Source organism: Crotalus tigris, unplaced genomic scaffold, assembly GCF_016545835.1.
Source record: "Crotalus tigris isolate CLP2741 ecotype Arizona unplaced genomic scaffold, ASM1654583v1 scf7180000017632.1879674, whole genome shotgun sequence".
Lineage (NCBI taxonomy): Eukaryota > Metazoa > Chordata > Lepidosauria > Squamata > Viperidae > Crotalus > Crotalus tigris.
Window position 1 is genome coordinate 1,139,577 of NW_024096526.1, and position 18,872 is coordinate 1,158,448.

Sequence of the window (18,872 nt, forward strand, 5' to 3'; positions counted from 1 at the left end):
AAGCAACACAAAGGCCAGATATGGAAGAGTCTTAAAATTCTATATGCATCTCCATATAACACAGTCTCACCTGGAATGGTCATCGGTGCAGCCCCAGTGCTGCCAGCTGCAACAATAAAAAAATAATATAAGTTCATGCAAATTCAATTATATCCCCATTTCAGGAATTAAACCTGGACATCCTTCTCCATCTGTTGACTTTCAGGTGTGCTGAGACTTACAACAAGCTGTATTACCATTTGTCTAAAAATTCTTTATCAAACCTTCCACCAACCAGGTTACAGGCTTGGAAGTCCCTTCCAACTCTAGGATTCTAATGACTCACATTCCAGAATCCCCATCCTTGTAGGATGACAGGAAATTCAGGGAACTGTTAATCTCAGCAGTGGAAAGCAACAAGATTGGGTTGGGACTTCTGGAGCTGAAATCCACACATCTACAGTATGTATGTATGTATGTATATGGGAAAAGATGAGCTCAAAGGAACCGTTCTTCATATTCAAGGGAACACGAAGAACTATTGCAGGAATTGGTTATGTCTAGTTTAATGAAAAGAAGGACTAGGGGTGACATGATAGCAGTCTTCCAATATCTCAGGGGTTGCCACAAAAGAGGGTGTCAATCTATTCTCCAAACTTTAGACAACTATTAGTCTGAAATGGTATAGGGCAGGGGTGTCAAACTCGCTACATCACATGACGTGTTGCGACATGTTGCCACTTTTCCTCCATGCCGGAGCTGGGGTGGGCGTGGTTTCAGCATGACCTATCTGGCCCAGAAGCCAGATTGACACCCCTGGTATAGGGTTTCCTGCCTGAGCAGGGGTTTGGATTAGAAGGCCTTCAAAGTCCCTTCCAACTCTGTTATTCTGCTACATCTTTTTCCAGTGATGGAGCGCCCACGATTTCTAGGGGTAAGCTGTTCCATTGGTTGATTGTCCTCACTGTCAGGAAGTTTCTCCTTAATTCCAGGTTGCTTCTCTCTTTGATCAGTTTCCAATCATTGTTTCTTGTCCTTCCCTCTAGTGCTCTTGTGAACAACCTGACCCCTTCTGCCTTGTGGCAGCCCCTCAGATACTGGAATACTGCTATCATGTCTCCCCTATTTCTTCTTTTCTTTAGACTAGCCAAACACAAGTTTTGCAGTTGTTCTTCGTATGTTTTGGTCTCCAGGCCTTGGATCTAGGCCATCCTGTCATGTTTAAAAAACAATGGATTTTACAATGATGGAATTCAGAGGTTATTTAGTGTGGAATAGGCAATTTTTTCATGGTCAAGAACTAGGTTTATTACTGCGAGCCCCCCCACCCCAAAAGCCAGAAAATGAATGAGGCTAAGTTTTGCAAAGATATATTAGGGTTTTTTCCCTTTCTAACTGTGATAATTTTACTTTGGAGCTTATATTATCTTTTTTATGTTATTTCTGATCTCAGTGTGATAGGAAATTATGCTGCCATTTATTGTAATGATGGCCAGAGAAGGTTTTGTGGGCTGCAAAAAGGGAATTTGGGCAAACATTGATCACCTCTGGCCTAGTGCCAAGACTGAGCAACATATTTTCCTCCAGGACATATATTTTATTAATTTTTTAATCCGGCCTTTATTACTTTTTTAAGTATCTCAAGGCAGCAAACATAATGATATTCATTTGCCCACAACAACACCTCTGTGAGCTGAGTTGGGCTGAGACAGAGTCACTGGCCCAAAGTCGCCCAATCAGCTTTCATTGCATTTGATGACTAAGGCAAGACTAGAACTCACAGTCTTCTGGTTGCGCTAAGGTCAAGAAAAACTGCCCGCCATTGAATATGTTTGGAGAAGAGCAGGTGCAGTCTAATTCAAGGACACATACACATTTGCTTTCTCAATTTCTAAAACTTCTTGCTATTAGGATGAGAGCAGCCTTTTCTCCTCTATTTTAGCCAGAAAAAACTGTTCTCTCCCAGTCTTCCAAATAGCTGTTTGGTGGGTGGGAAGTAATAACATCTACATGGAGAAGAACTAGAACCAAATACTGGTGTACAATTGCATTTGATTCACATTAGACTGCAATTTGGGGAGCCAAAGTCTATCATAGCTACAGAGCAGTAGGAGGGAAAGGCTGTTGCACATCATCTGACATTCATCCTCTTTCTAAGTCAGCGGTTCTCAACCTATGGGTCACAACCCCATTTGGGGTCGAACGACCATTTTACGGGGGTCGCCAAACAATGCGATCCGCCATTTTTCCCCCTCAGGGGGCGGCGCAGCGCATGTGCACCGTGCATGCGCGTCCGTGTGACGGCAGTCGCCGTCACACAAAGGTTGAGAACCGCTGTTCTAAGTCCTCATGATCTGCCATTCAGGTACATCAAGTGCCCAGTTCCATCGCCAAGCACCAAACATTTGAGTTCTACATTCACTGGGGGAAAGAATTAGGTTTACGATTCTATGCCTATGCAAGATCATGAAACAGAGATCAGATGCTTGAGATTTGCGTACACATTTGCACAGTAGCTAACTTGCCCCAGTTCCAAATTTAGACATTGCATTTGGGAATTTCACATAAAAGTGAAAATGAAAATCGGTTTTCTAATCTTGAAAGCAACAAGAAAAGCAAGGAGCTGAGAAGGTGATCAACAATTTGAATTTCATTTCTTTTGGATGATCAGGCATTATAGTATGGATTAAAGGACATGGAGGCAGGGAAGGACTTTTGCCTCTCCTCTGCTTGGAGTGTTCATCTAACTGCACTGATTTGCTTACCATGACAAAAATCAGACACAGCTCACTTAAAAAGTACCTTGCTTAGCAATGAACAGAACAGAATAAGAGAATTGGAAGGGACTTTGGAGGTCTTCCAGTCCAACCCCTTGCTCAGGCAGGAAACCCTATACTATTTCAGATAAATGGTTGTCCAATCTCTTCTTTAAAAACCTCCAGGATTGGAGCACCCACAACTTCTGGAGGCAAGTTGTTCCACTGGTTAATTGTTTTAATTCCCAGCAAATTTCTCTCTTTGATTAGTTTCCATCTGTAGCTTCCTGTCCTGCCTTCAGATGCTTTAGAGAATAACTTGACCCCCTCTTCTTTGTGGCAGCTCGAGATATTAGAACACTGCTTTCATGTCACCCCTCGTCCTTCTCTTCATTAAACTAGACATATCTAATTCTAGCAACCGTTCTTTATGTTTGCTCTTCTCTGCACTCTTTCTAGAGTCTCAACATCTTTTTTATATAGTGTCAACCAAAGCTGGATGCCATATTCTGGAAATTCTGGTCCCAATTACAAGTCAAGGATTACCTGCTTTTGTCCATTTACAATCATTTGTATGCTATCTAATTTCATAACTATAGATGGCCTAATAAGGAGCAGCGGAGGAAGAAAAGGAGGAGGGGGGATTACTCACCTGTTAGTAAAAGGAAGAAGAATGGAGCCAGTGTTGGCAGGGTCAGTAAGGCAGGTGGTACCCAGAGTCCTGGCTTCTGATCTTTCTTCCTGTAACCTGGCCAAGGTCCAAAGTTCATTTCTGCTTCTTGCAGGATTAAGTGGACGATTTTCAATGTTCTCCCAAGGGACGTCTGCCAAGCCACACCAGGAAGAGGGAAAAACAGTGCCGGGGCACCCGTCTCTCATCACGTAAAAGACATGAAACTTGGCATGGTAGAGAAATGTATGAAGGTTGTATTTTAATGCAAATTAGCTCAGTTTAATTTCCTTATACACCAGCCTTCCCCAACCTGGAGTCCCCCCCCCCCCCACGCTGCCTTTTGTCAGTTTCTGAGAATCACAGGTGGTATGGTGGTGATGTGGCATGACGTTACTGAGGGTGGGACTCAATGCCCCAATTTTGCTCAATTAAAAATAACCTATCTCTGCAATTCCAACAGTTCAAAAAAGTTATGGAGCAATCTCTGGGACCATGAAAACTGCTGGCTGGTTGCTCTAATAACGCAGTGTTTCTCAGTACTTTAAGAGGCATGAAGTTCAGCTCCCAGAATCCCCTAGCCAGCATGCTGGCTGAGGAGTTCTGGAGTTGAAATCCATGCCTCTTTAAATTGCTAAGGCTGGGAAAGACTGCTTTAATCCTAAAGCTGCCCATCTCCTCTTACCCTCTTAACCTCCATAATCCAGCCTCAAAGGGACTATTTGAGATAGAGTGAAAGAAACACATCTCTCTCCCCCTGTGGACCTACAATTTCTCTCTCACACACTCTTCTCCATTCTTGAGTCCTGCACACTGGCAGACAAATGGCATCTGGGAATGAAAAACAATCTACTCCATCGGTGTGTGTGTGTTTGAATGCTCTATTCATCCCTCATGCTGCGGACACTCCTTTGCAAATAATGTCGACTTTTGTCCTGTGGGGCCCTTACCTGCCTTTCCCTCTCCTGCTGGCCACTGAGAAAGACTGAGCGATGGCAGATGAATCGGCCTCAAGCCAGCAGCGTGAACCTGTCCTGGGCTTAAGGAAAGTGTGTGGCTTGGCCTCAGGTTATTCTTCACCTGACTCCCCCCCCCCCACTTTTCAGAACTGCAATAGGAGAAGAAGCATCTCCACCTTGCCAATTGCACGATCTGCATATTTTACCAGTTTTCAAAGGAATCTTTCAATTTGTAGATCATTACATGCTGTATAGGCATATCTTTTAAAGTACAGGTAGTCCTTGACTTGTAACCATTTGTTTACTGTTGTTTGAACTTATAATGGCACTAAACATGTGACTTACGACTGGGCCTCACACTTATGGCTGTCGCAGCATCCCCACGATTACATGATCAAAACTCAGGTGCTCGGAAACCAGCCTGTATTTGTGATAGTGGCGGTATCCCAGGGTCACATGAAAGCCATTTGTGACCTTCCCAGCCACTTCTGACAGGCAAAGTCAACAAGGGAAGCCAAGTTTATTTAACAACAGCATAAGTCACTTAACAACTGCAGTAACCACGGCAAATCTTGTCTGAGATGGTATAGGTTCTCCTGCTTGAGTAGGGGGCTGGACTAGAAGACCTCCAAGGTCCCTTCCAACTCTATTCTATAATAATAATAAAAACGGTTTAAAATTGGGTGTGACTCATTTAACAATCATCTTGCTTAGCAATGGAAATTCTGGTCCTAATTGTGGTCACAAGTCAAGGACTATCTGTATGCACATTTTGCAATTCACTTTCATGCATTTCTTGCAATGGTGTATTGATGATGGCCAATAGGCTTTCTGCAAGTTTTGATAGACATTATTCTGTTAAATGTTCTAGTAGAGAGAGGTTCCCTGAGGATGGGCTCCAGCACGTGTCCGAGAGCTCAGAGCACTAAACCTCTGGTCCCAATGACCATTTCAGATTGGAAGCTGCAGTAATATAGTAGTTGCAAATATTTTATAGAATAACAGAATTATAGAAATTGGAAAGGACCTTACAGATCATGGAAACCAAGACTCTGCAACAAGTTGGAAAACCACAGCAACCTCTACAGTGTTTGGCTGCTTTCCTCAGAATGACAAGAGCAGCAAAGTGGCCTGATAACAGAAGCTCCACCTCTTTGTGGTACCTGTCTGTATGAGACATCACAATGCCCATACAAAAGGGACGGGATTTGCATCACAATGACACAACACTGCTTTCATTGATCGGATTCCTCCTGTTCCTTTGGGGACACCAGTGATAATCAATTAAACCAGTGGTTCTTAACCTGGGCGATATTGCCCCCCAGGAGGTGATTTTGTTATTCAGGGGGGTGATGGAACAAAAAGGGGCGACACGGCGAAGGAACAAAAAGGGGGCGATATGGGGGCGATGGAGCGAGAAGTTTTGGGGACACTTTTGAGACTTTTTGGTACAGTGAATCACTGTATATCTGATGGAGGGGGGAGTGCTTTTTTTGAAACATCGCATGCAGAGTGGCTCTGTAAAACATTTTGTATTGTACTTTTATAGCGTGCATTCCAGTTTGTTATTATATTTTTTTGTGTCTTTTTAATCCTTTTTACAGTGTGCGTGACTTTATATACTTTCCTCAAATCTTAATTTAGTTTCAGAGTTTTTGTCTTGAAATTCTTAGTTCCTGCATTGTGATTTATTCTTATGCCCTTTTTATATTTCTTTTTGCATCTTAAATTTCACTTGTAATTCAGTCATTAAATGTTACTGTTTTTCTTTTCGGGCATTTCACTTTCTTGCAATTGAATTTTGTTTTCAGTGGTCACTACATTTAAGTGTCTTGAATAAATAAGATAATAATGAAATACATGTATCACAAAGTTTGGGAATAAAGTGATGGGTGGCACCAAAAATTTTTCACACAGTTGAGATGTGGGAAAAAGACTGGAAATAAATTATTTGCATCGATATGTCCTGATGACAATTTTAAAGAAAACAAAAAAAGTGTTTGGATAAATTGAAGAATTATTTCCTATGTTATGATTGAGAGGTTATGTTGGGGGGGGGGGCAATGACAACTTCCTCATTGGCTCAAGGGGGCGATTTATTCAAAAAGGTTAAGAACCACTGAATTAAACCATACTTGAGAGATAACCGTCTTTAAAGGTTCCTAAAAAATAACTAAAACAACCAGAAATTGAGAAGACACCATTTCTGTAGCTTAGTGTTTCTCAATCTTAGCAATTTTAAGAATGCTTGGACTTAGCCAAGTTCTCAGCCAAATTAAGTAGAAGAAGCACCTGCCAGAAATATACAGGCCTGAATTATATTTCAGGCATCTGATGTCTTCTCTTTTCCCCTTTCTGCCTTTCTGTTTTGGGCTACAGCAGGAAGGATAAAAAAATCTACAAATCTAACAAGGCTTCAAACTGCATTACTATATGGTTACCTCAGGGAAGATAAGAATGAAATCTTTAGAAGTCCTGAAGTTTCTGTCCTCTGTGACTGAGATTTAATACTCAGATTTCTTTATCCACCCTTTAATTTTTTTTCTGGTTTGTGACATGTCCTTTAGTTGGTAAGCCTAACATCTGATCTTTAATAGGCCATTCCAAAGGTCTTTTTTCAAGTAAAAGATAGGGTGATAAAAATGCTATTCATACATCAATGGAGACCTAAATATTTAAGAACATGTTTAATGTCTATGGAGATTCTCAGTCATCCAGGTCATAGTTGTCCCAAAGGGGCTTTTTCAAAAGGCAACTGGACTTTGATTTTTTTGTTTTTTTATTTTTTATTGAACAAGCACCTTTGAGATAAGAACATGTTTCTGTGCAGAGACTCTCTTTTCTTTGTTAAACTGAATCTGTTGCAATGAATTATTTAATCTGTAGACCCTGATTTTGGAGAACCACACAATTACAGTTTCTGGTTTATTAACAGACAGCCTAGCAAAACTGACCTCTAGTTCAAGTATGCCACCTGATAGAGGAAGTTATCTTTGGACCCTGTGTTGCTGAATAATTACAGATCCATGTGTATCTGTTTTCATCCAAGTTGGCTACATAATTAGCAGGTAAATGGCATAGCTCTAGAATTCCTGAGTGAACTTGGTCGTTCAGGTTTTTAATTCCTTGGTTTTAGACTAGATTTTAACTTGCTGTGTTTTCTTGGTTCGTGGAAGATGCTAAAGTTGTGATAGCACATCGTATGATTTGTTTTTGCCTCAGTGTGTTGCGTGAACTTTGCTAAGATGCTTTGTAATCTGCTAATAAATAATTTAGTTTGTTGTGTGAAAACCCAGTCAACTGTGTCTGATTAAGTCAATCTAGGTTTAAGTGACAGAGTATGATTCTCTGGGGAATGGTCTACTGGCTGATTTTTGACCCTTCTGCAATTTTTAAAACCCTCTAAATCATGGGATTCTTCTAAACAGCTTTATGGGATTTAGGTGAATTACTAATCCATTCCTGAGTAGATAATTTGAAATGAGCATGTGTCTGTATACATGCATATACAATAGAATAGAGCTGGAAGGGACCTTGGAGGTCTTCTAGTCCAGCCCCCTACTCAAGCAGGAGACCCTATACCATTTCAGACAAGAAATGTACTGTATAAACATATATGTACACACACACACACACATATACAGCATACATCCACACATAAGGATTTCAGAAACCATCTAGCGCAGGCATGTCAAACTTGCAACGTCACATGACGTCATGCGACATATCGCGACTTTTGCCGGCAATGGGGTGGGCGCGGTTTCAGTATGCATCCAGCCCATGAGCTGGCAGTTTGAGATGCCTGATCTAGCGGGATTTGAACCTCAATCATTTCTATTGTTTGCAGGTAATGGGGATGGTAAGAATGATAACTGTGATGTAATTAAGCATTTAAGCATAATTCGCAATTAAGCATTCAATCTTTCTGTTCCATTTTAAAATGTAGGCAGATGCTCAATTCTCCCTATCCAAAAATTGAAGAGTCCTAGCAGTTTAAAAAATAGATTTAGTCTACTCACAACTAATAAAATACAAGTATATATAAACATCTAGAGATAATCTCACCTTCAAGATTCACCTTCACTCTTGCCTCATAAGGTTTGACTCCAGATTTCTCACCATTTTCCTTACTTTTCTATGGTTAGTCAGCTTGTTAAGCCTTAAATGGTTTTAAATGTATGAAAATTCAGCACATACCCCTTTACAATTTTTGGAAACTGAGAACCAAGAATTCCAATAAACATCACCAAACTGTACCAGATATTCACCTAAAAATTGGAAAGTGAGAATTGCCTTGTTGGGATCAAGTGCAGTATATAGGACAAATTTTCCATCATGTACCTTGTTAAGATTGACCTGTTAAGTGACTCCCCAAATTATTTCACAAGTGAACAATATTTTCTTACGATGAAATGTCACTAGTATATTTTCAATACTTGTTTATTCGCAATTATTATCTTTAAAATAGTTTTCAAAAATAAAATATAGTTCAAGAATATGGAAAATTAATACTGATGCTAAATATTGCGTATCAGTTCTATTCCTTTGAATGTACAGCTCTAGCAATATCTTGTATTTAGGACAAGCAGAATGGCTACTTTTTCTTATCTTATATAAGGGAGTATTTCCACAAATGCTGTAAATATCAAAAGAAAAAGGAATTGTAAAGATCACCTACCTGTTGGCTATTCTGCTTTCCACTGTTGAAACAAAATCAGGGTTACATCCCAAAATCTATGAAGATGAAGGGAAAGGAAAAAAAGCAACTCATAAAAATATATTCTTTAAAAATTGAATGGCAATCTCTATGCCAAGAAGAGCAACCCCTTTTCCTTTGTCCTTTTTCTTTCCTTGCAAATTCTGAAGAAGCATGGAGGGAAAAGTCTCATCTATTAATTGCCGGGTTCCAGTTTGTCATTGCAGTAACCTTGTGTTGTATGTATGTATGTATGTATGTATGTATGTATGTATCTATCTATCTATCTATCTGGAGCTGGTAAAGCAGGTAATTAAGTCTTAAAATTAAATTGTATGGCAATCATTCTCTTTATGCAGGAAGACATCTTCATTCAGTTTTCAAAAAAAAAAAAAAACCCATAACCATAAGCAAAGAGGCAGTGATTGGGAAATATTTCAGCGGAGACATCTCTGAAGGTACATAATTCTCTGATGAATGAGTCAAATTTCCAGAGAGGACAAAAGAAATGCAAGAGGTGTTTTCTCAAAGCTATTGATAGAAAGTGAATACCAGATTAGAAATTCTTTGGACAAAAGTATGCTGCTGATGGTGCTGCTGTTGTTTTGGACGGAGACATCATTTTTTAAACAGGAAGAAAATCTAAATTGGGAGGAAGTTATTAATGATCATTGGGCTACATCCATCTTGGCTGGAATTTCTTGCATACCAATCTCATGCCAGTAAAAAAAAAAAAAAGAAATCTCTTATTTTCATTTGGGGGTTTATTTTGTTTCACTTAGCCTGCTTGCCTCTATGATGGGTAAAAAAGAAAGAGACTATGAAATTTGGAGCTGACAAGAATTTTAAAAAATTCTGTAATCTATTTTTCTACTACAAAATTGTTGATTAAATAGCATAATATACTCCAACCTTGACTTACAACTACAGTTGGGACCAGAATTTCTGTTGCTAAGAATTTCTTTGGTTATTAAGTGAGTTGCACCCAATTTTACAACCATTTTTGCTACAGTTGTTAAGTGAATCATATAGTTGTTAAGCAAATCTTGCTTCCCTCATTGACTTTGCTTGTCAGAAGCTGACTGGGAAAGCACCAAATCATATGGGACATTATAAGTTACCAGCACTTTAAATTGTACCTGAAAACTAATTATGAACAAGTGCAGGCCCTACAGCACAGGTGTAATGTGCTCATGCCATCCTGTGGAAATTAACATGCAGTTTGCTGTACTTTGTACCAACTGCACTAAAATCAGCTGGGTGGCTATGCTTAAAATCCTTTAAAGCAGTGGTTGGCAATCCATGGCCTGTGGGCTACATCTGATCTGCCATCTGAAATCATCCAATCCATAATCTCAAAAAGAAATATATTCATCCAGTCTGCTGTCTCCTCGGTGGTTATTCTGGCACTGGATTCACCAACCACCTCAGCGTGGGCACAACAAGTCCTCTGCCTAGCACTAAGCCATGAAATGGAGAAGGAGGACAAAATGGCAGCAGTAGCATGGCCTCCACTTCCTATGCAGAAGAAGGTTACTAACTCAACTTCCGCTTTAGAGGATCTTGCAGTCAGTGCAGTTGTGGGATACATGGCCTTTACAGTGTTGGCACCTCAATTGAAGGCAGGAGAAACCTAACTAGTGGAGAAAAAAAATCTAGGAAAAAAACCTCTAATATCTCCCTATAAAAGAGTCAACTGGGCAATAGCCAATACCTCCCTTCTAAACATGCTTCATTCATACAGTAGAGCTATTATTAAAGGGTCAGAAATGTTCTAGAAGCCATGTTCTCCATGCTTTCCTTGTTACTGTAAAATAATCATCTCTAGCAGTGGCTGCCACAATGTGATCAGTGAACTGGATTAGCATAAAATTAGGCTATTTTAGCCATTCAACTTCATGGTCTGTCCCAGTTTTACAGCAGGGTGAAAAAAAGTTAAGAATAGAGACATCCTAAATAAAAGTGTTATTGCTCAAGAAATGCTTCCTATGGCTCCTGAGTAGGCCAAGTGGCTTTTCTTAAGCTGAATGGATGCCAGGGGGAGATAATAAATTCCTGCTTAAATTTTACTTTTTTTCCTGCTCCTGAAATCCTGAATATTTGCTCTGATCTTGGAATAGTTGCTAGTTACATGACATTGCAGAACACCAAAATACATTTCCAGTTTGTGAATAAAGTCAGCCTACCCCCTTCCCTGGTCCTTGTGTTATTTTTTTCCCCTGCCAAGTGTAGTCTACGTTCAGTTTGTGATGCTCCTGTAAGCCATATTAAAAAATGAAAAATAACATGTGAAGAAGTTTCAGGAAGAAGAGAAATTGCCTTGCATCAAAGGAAATCATTGCTCCATCAAGTGGCATTGTCTGCTTTGACTGCCTACTACCAGTGGGGTACACAGAAAGAGAATTGCAAAGGCAAATGGTGAAAGCTATTTTCCTCTGGTATGTACTTCATGATGCTGCATGCATGGATAAAAGGGGTGGAACTTGTCTTGCAATGGCGCAGTGTGACTTTTAATTTTTTTGATAAAAATGGAGGATTCTGCAAATGTCTGTGATTACTGGTGTCCAGGTATCAGGTGATTATCTCTTTTTCCTGTCCTAATTTGAAAACTGAACGTGACTCTTGCAGTGTTCTGCACATCAAGTGTATTCTCCATCACTTCTCATGTTATCTTTGTTACTGAACTTTATACCCAATCTGTTTATTCCAACGCTGACTACAACAGAGAATATAACACACAATTAATGTAATTAATATAGGAAGGACTGTGAGAGCTGCTGGCCAGTGCATGCATGCACACAGCTTGACTCATGTTCTCCTGCTTGAGCAGGGGGCTGGACTAGAAGACCTCCAAGGTCCCTTCCAGATTCTATTCTATTCTATTCTATTCTATTCTATTTGAGTGGGGGGCTGGCGCATGTGCAGCTCAACTCACACAAGTAGTGGGTCGGTATGCGCACAAGCAGTGAATCAGCACATACACACGACAGCCCACCACTTCCATGTGTGAGGTACACAAGAAATGTACATGTTGTAATTTTCCATTTCTGCTAAAGGAATAGGCATATAGAGGCACTTAGCTAAGGTATTTTTAGGAAAGGAAATATAACAAGCTGGAGGAATAGAGAGAAACTATAGACACTGACTTAAAGTATACTTTTAGAATAGTGCACACTATTGTAGAATAGCATGTAGCTTATGAATAACATATTATTCAATTTATATAAGACTTATTCTTTATAAAAAAACTCTCTAGAGTTAGTATTTCAAAGTATAACTACGAACCAAAATACAGCCATGAACCGAAGCATGAACTCTGTTACACACATAGCTTCTAGATATAAGGCAGGCATTCTTATAGAAAAACAAAGGAAGCCATAAATTCTTTATAATTGCAATTATTCAGTATGGGTGACAATTCACCTTGAAGATAAGGCTCTACCCCATGTTACAAATCATGTCACAGAAAAGAGAGTGAAGATAAGACAGGAGCAAAAGGGGCATTTGATCTAATAATTGGAGGGTCTGGTAATTGTAATGGTTGCTAGGCGGTTGGAAAGCATGTGACCGGGTGGGCCTATCAACTGGGCTCCCTTTGGAAGGCTGTGGAGTGATGCACAGGACAGGGTATAAAAACCTACGCAAAAATTGATTCAAGTGAGGACTCTGGGATTTGCCATTACCAAAAGTTCCACCACTTTTGCAAAAGCTTTACTAAAACTTGTTTTGTTTTCCAACACCCTTGGAGTTGAATTTTTATTTCTCACACATGGGCCAGTTCCTCTCCCTAGGCTGCCAAGACATAAAGGTTGGAGACTACTGGTCTCCCACAGCATTCTCAGACCAAAAATAATTCATATAAAAAAAGAAATATTTACTTCTAGGGGAGAAATATAACCCTTCCAGACTTTAAAAGAATTGTAAAATAATTATTTTATGTTTCACAGATTTTTTTTACCATTATTTGTTATAGAAGCCATTTTTCCTCCTTTATAGATAGTTCTCAGCTTGTAACTACATGTTTAGTGAACATTTGAAGTTACAACAGCATTGAAAAAAGTAATTTGATTGTTTTTCACACTTACGACAGTTGCAGCCACCCCATGGCTATGTGATCAAAATTCATACTTAGTACACGGCATGTATTTATGACAGTTGCAGTGTTCTGGGGTCATGTGATTCCCTTTTGCCACTTTCTGACTGATAAGTCAATAGGGAAGCCAGATTCACTTAACCATGTAACTAACTTAACAACTGTGGCAAGAAAAGTTCTAAAATGGGGCAAAGTTCATTTAACTGTCCTGCTTGGCAATGGAAAATTTGGGTTCAGTTGTGGTCATAACTTGAGGACTACTCATATTGTAAAGTTGCAAATAGGATACATTGTATTATTTCAGTACAAATCTCAATGCTTTGTGAGATTAAAAATTAACTGTTACTTAAAAAGCTTAAAGTATTGAAAATAAAAAGAGGGATGTAAACATTTCTATCAATATTGACATTTGGGATATTAGCATTACAAGTATAACATTTAATGTTCCATCCCCAAAAAAGAAGCTATGTTTAGGCAACCCATTCAAGTTTGAACTACAAGCAATCTGGACACAGCGCTTAGTGAGCACTTTGGTGCTCGGAAACAGGCTTGGTTCATTTGGAAAGCTAAGTACAGTCAGTCATGCTTAGCACCTGGTTGGGAAGCCACTAAAATGATCGCAACGCTACAGGGTGGTCTTGGAGGAAATAAAAATCACCTCAAACTTCTTCCATAACTTCCAAGAAAACAATTCTTCCTGTACAATTCTGCGTCCATGAAATCACTAGAAGGCGACTTGGTATAAACTCCTTGTTAAGAGAGAGGGAAAAAAGCAAAGACACCACGCGAACCCCGAGTCTTCCATGCCACTGCCCAGAATGCACCGCGGCAAAAGGCTGCCCCCCCCCCCTCCCGACTTCGCGGAGAGGAATAGGAGGATCGTGGGCTTGAAAGATTACATTTCCCGTGAAGCTCCGCACCACGTCCCCAAGCATGGGCGTCGAGCAGGAAGCCGAGGATAAGGCTGACGCGTGCGCATTTCCGTCACCCGAGGAGGCGATGCGGGACTCGCTGGAGAACTGCAGCTTTTGCCTTCTGGAGTGTTTTCCGGTAGCCGTTTCAGGTGAGGCCTTGGCTGGGGGTTTTGATGGCAGATTTCTCTCCAAGGAGTTGAGGGTAGACTAGGTGTCCGAATTCTCTGCTGAAGAAGGACCTTGGAGAAGGCTTTTCAACCTTCCTTTCAGTGGAGGTGCAAGGAAGGTGGCTGTCTGGTCTCGTATGTTGCCTTACTCCCAAGAAACTCGGAGGAGGGGGGAGGGATCCCTGAGTCTTTGCCCCCTTTTCTTTCTCTCATATTTTGACAGTTACCCTGTAGTTGCTTAAACTCAGCGTTTCTCAACCTTGACAACTTGGAGACGAGTGGACTTCAGTTCCCAGAATTCCCCAGCCAGCATAATTAGACCGAAAGAGAATGAATGCCATGTTGGGGTGTTTGTCATGATTGAGGAGTAACATTTAAGTCAATATTTAACACATCTCAGAATGTGTTTAAATGTGTATACCTTTGTACACCACTGCCTTTCTCGACAAAGCATAAGATAGTAGGTTATTGGCTTCCTTTTTTTTCTTTTTGCCTCCAGGCTGAGCATCATAGGAGTAACCAGGAAGCTTAGTTTAAGAACCAAAAAACTTAACTCTGCATTTCCCTGTAGTGGAAATGTATAGCTGGATCAGATTTCCTGGTTGGTGTCAAATGGCAATCACTTTCACAGTTATATCTGGCCCAAAAGGGATGGCATGATGATGATTATATTTTTATCCTACCCATCTATCTACAGTTAACATGCATATAAAGAGGAGTCTTTTATTATGTCCTTTAGCTTAATTACTTATTTTCTTGGTTTCACTCTTGAATTTTCCTTTGTAAATCAAAGTAATAAACAATTAGTTTTATCTTTATGCACCTATTTTAGATTTGCCCCTTTTTCATATTTGTCCTTTATTTTTTTCTAAGAAAATGTGGTCACTGTGTGTGTGAGAGAGAAAGGGACAAGGCAGCAGACATAGCTAATATTCCTGCCTCCTATTTTCCCCACAACTCTATGAAGTGGGCTGGGCATGTTGTTTTGCTGTTTCTTAAGCCAAAAGGAACTACAGTAAATTTGGTAATTTGACCTCTTTTGAAATCGGATCTGTTGTATGGTCCCTCCCAGGAAGGAAGCTGAATTTGTGTAAGAAGGGGTATCTTTTCTGTTTATTAAAAGAGGGAGATGATTAAACTTTTAGTGATAATAACAAGCACATGGTACCTTGTCAAGCTAACCTAAATTATATTATTTGATCATTTTCTATAAATTATTACAAGACTATTTGATTTTATTTAAACATGCAAACCATGTGTACCCTTTCTGGTAATTAAAAGAAGTATGTGTGTCAGCTTTCCATATGTATTTATGAGATAACCTTCCTTCCTAGAGGTACTATTTTCTGCTGAAGATTATATGACTTTGCCCCAAAGTGGCTTTTCCTGATAGTTACAGGCCTCTGGACAGTCTTTCCTCCAAACCATTAGGGTGGTTAAAATCTGATGGTAATTGTTTTACCATCAGCGTTTTAATACAGGTAATGCCTGTGCTAAAAATACTAAGATGGGGGATTCTCTTCATTCTCCTGTTTATGTTCATATAAAAAAGTAAACATTTATAATGTTGTGTATGCGATGGGAAAGAAGAGATGGATACCATGCCAACATTTTCCCAGTTCTTTCTTCTCCAAGGTATGTCCTTTGTACTGTATTGTATTCTCCAGTCACATGAAAGATGGGATGGGGGGGCAATATGCATGTTTCTCTTGAAGATTTCAGGACTCTAAAAAAGGCATCATAAAAATGGTTATAATTGGATAGAACCTGTTGCCAAGATTATTCATAAAGAACAATGAATAATCAAATACTCCCTGACCTTTTATAATGTTAGGTATCCCTGTAGAAAATCCTCAGTGATTATTATTTTAATGAACTGATTTGGGCACTTAGTTTGAATCATTTGATGAACTCTAGTGAACCATTACATTGAGTCATACAGTGTGCTAAGAAATGGTTTATGTAATAATGGCTCTTAAACCAAAAGCAACTATCATTTACTACTATAGTATGTGCTTAACCAAAACTACTCAGACCATATTATGGCTTAGGACAATATGAGAAACTTGGATAAATGTTTTTTTCCCCCACAGATTTCAAAATGGCACACAGTCACCCCCTCAGCTATTGATTTGTATCCAGACCTTCATAGTTTATAAGGTTGTTGCAGCATTAATCTATAGGCATAGTAATACTGAATTACCTTGGAGCAAGTATGGCAAAAAGTCTCCTCACCTGGTTTGTAATAACCCGGCATTGCCTCTAGGCAACCAAGTGAAGAAACTATAAAATGCAGTACTTTCTTTCTGCTTTGTATTGATCTGTTTGTAAGTTAGTTATGATTTGTTTATTTATGCTTATTATGAATAGTCCAAAATAGGCTAAGAAGACACAACACACTGATACCGAGAGCAATTAATAGAACAGCTTGCTTCCTAGGATTGTGGGTGATCCATCACTGGAAGTTTTCAAGAATAAACTAGATAACCATTTTTTTTTGTAAAAGTTTTATTATTTTTTTACAATAACAGCCTTAGTGCCTAGTGTACAGAGTGTTGTCTTGGTTCATGATTTTTTTTTACAATCAATAATAATTAACAGTCAATAATAATTTTTATATTTCCATAATTAGTATATCAATTGATAATATATTTCCTTGATCCTCTGTTTTCCCAATAGTATTCTCCTTCTTCAGCATTAAAATATAATTTTTGATATTTAATATTATCTATATATAATATTTAATATTATCTATATATCTATATATATTTAATATATATATGATTAAATAAAAACATTTTCTTCTATATTTATACCAACAATAATAGCATCCATATACAGCATTTTTTTTCTTATCAACATGTTATGTTCGTAAAAGTCATTAATTCACCATATGTCTTATTTTCATAAATCTTGTTTAAACTCAATTTCTCCAAAATATTCAAACAATTCTTATCAATCATAATTTTCTCAATAATTAACATCTAAATATCCAAATTTTCCACTTAAATATATCATCCCAGTATTTTCATATTTCATATGTTATAGAAATAAATACTACTTATCTATCATAGCATCTACCTATAACATCTTTTCTAATCAATTTATATTTCACTTCTATTTGTAAAAATTAATTAAATCACTATATATCCTTTTTTCGAAATTCTTATTAAATCTAATTTCCCCACAATATTTCAGTCATTTGACTGGGGTGATATAAGGCTTCTGCCTTGAACAGGGGATTGGACTAGAACAGGCATGTCAAACTGCCGCCCTGCCAGATGCGTCACAATGAAACCGCCCCCTCCCCATTGCCTGCAATGGGGAAAAATCACGATACGTTGCGCGACATCACGCATGACTCTTCCAGCCCTATGATTTTACAATATGTTTTATTTTGTATTGACTTAGTGTATTATGTGAGTCCAGCCATGCACATTATGTATTTTTAATCAATATTTTTACAAATGCTTTTTGAATGGTACTATAGAAGAAAGCAAACAAACTGTCAAGTATTTGAACATACTTTAAGGAATACAGATTGTTTGCTCAGTTTGTTTGTTAGATATAACTGAATACAGTTCCCATTCTGGGTGTAATGGGCCAGGGAAGATTTTTATATAAACAACTGAGCTATAATTCTTTCAAATTTCTGGATGTTACATGTACGGTAGTTTTCCATTTATGACCATTCATGTAGCAGTCGTTCAAAGTTATGAAGGTGCTGGAAAAAATGACAACTAGTCCATTGGTCACGTAACCATGATTCAGATGCTTAGCAACCATTGCATATTTATGACAGTTGCAGCACCCCATAGTCATGTGGTTGCCATTTGTGACCTTCCCAGCTGGGCTTTCAACAAGTAAAGTCAGTCGGGAAGCTGGCAGAGAGGGCTGCAGATCACAGTTATGTGATGTCTTGCTTAACAACCACAGTGATTTGCTGAATAACCACGGCAAGAGTTGTAAAATTGGGGGTGGTCACATGATGCCTCGTTTAATGACCACACCACTTCACGATTTTTTCTGGTCCCTATTGTGGTTGTAAGTCAAGGGCCTATTTACATCAGTGCAGTACGAAAGGGGAGTGGGCAACCTGGACCTCTACATGTGTTGCTGAAATGCAACTTTAATCATCTTCACCTCAACCAGAATGGCTAATGGTAAAGGTTGCTGGAAGTTATATTTCAAGAACATCTAGAAAAGGGGTCTTCAATCTTGGCCCTTTTATGACTTGTGGACTTCAACTCCCAGATTGCTGGCTGAGGAATTCTGGGAGTTGAAGTCCACAAGTCATAAAAGGGCTAGGTTTGAAGACCCCCGATCTAGAAGGTCATTTTTTCCCATCATTCTTTACACCTTATACAAGCTGCTTGAGGCAGGGCTTGTCTTGCTCTAAAAGATGTCACAGATATTGCATTGCTAAATAAAGTTACGGTAGTATTTAGTACAATTATTTATAAATAACTTTGTTGCCTGCTGAGATCTTCAAAGTATTGTACAGTTGAGAACAATAACATATTTTTCCTCCCCCCAAATCAACATGTGGCATACCTGCAGGTAGTCCTCAACTTACAACCATAATTGAACCCAGAATTACAGTTGTAAATTGTGCCAGTTGTTAAATGGGTCGCCTTG

At 39.0% G+C, this 18,872-nt stretch overlaps 2 protein-coding genes across 11 annotated transcripts in view; one reads left to right on the plus strand and one right to left on the minus strand.

Moving 5' to 3' along the window:
- The window catches only part of SSC4D (scavenger receptor cysteine rich family member with 4 domains), a 34,642-nt gene extending 20,668 nt beyond the window's left edge, over nucleotides 1-13,974 (minus strand). For 2 of the 9 annotated variants that reach the window (XM_039334649.1, XM_039334647.1), the window contains exons 1-5: nucleotides 13,812-13,974; nucleotides 9,043-9,098; nucleotides 8,430-8,632; nucleotides 3,388-3,632; nucleotides 71-106 (exon numbers count right to left, since the gene is read on the minus strand). In XM_039334649.1, coding sequence (XP_039190583.1) covers nucleotides 71-106; nucleotides 3,388-3,505 — 154 coding nt within the window. In that variant the 5' untranslated portion in view covers nucleotides 3,506-3,632; nucleotides 8,430-8,632; nucleotides 9,043-9,098; nucleotides 13,812-13,974. The remainder of the gene's footprint in view (nucleotides 1-70; nucleotides 107-3,387; nucleotides 3,633-8,429; nucleotides 8,633-9,042; nucleotides 9,099-13,811) is intronic. The other 7 variants (XM_039334648.1, XM_039334641.1, XM_039334645.1 and 4 more) reach the window with 6 other exon arrangements.
- A 99-nt stretch (nucleotides 13,975-14,073) lies between these two features.
- The window catches only part of DTX2 (deltex E3 ubiquitin ligase 2), a 33,259-nt gene continuing 28,460 nt past the window's right edge, over nucleotides 14,074-18,872 (plus strand). Inside the window, exon 1 of one of the 2 annotated variants that reach the window (XM_039334639.1) lies at nucleotides 14,074-14,216. The gene's annotated coding sequence lies outside the window, so the exon portion shown is untranslated. The remainder of the gene's footprint in view (nucleotides 14,217-18,872) is intronic. The other variant, XM_039334640.1, reaches the window with a different exon arrangement.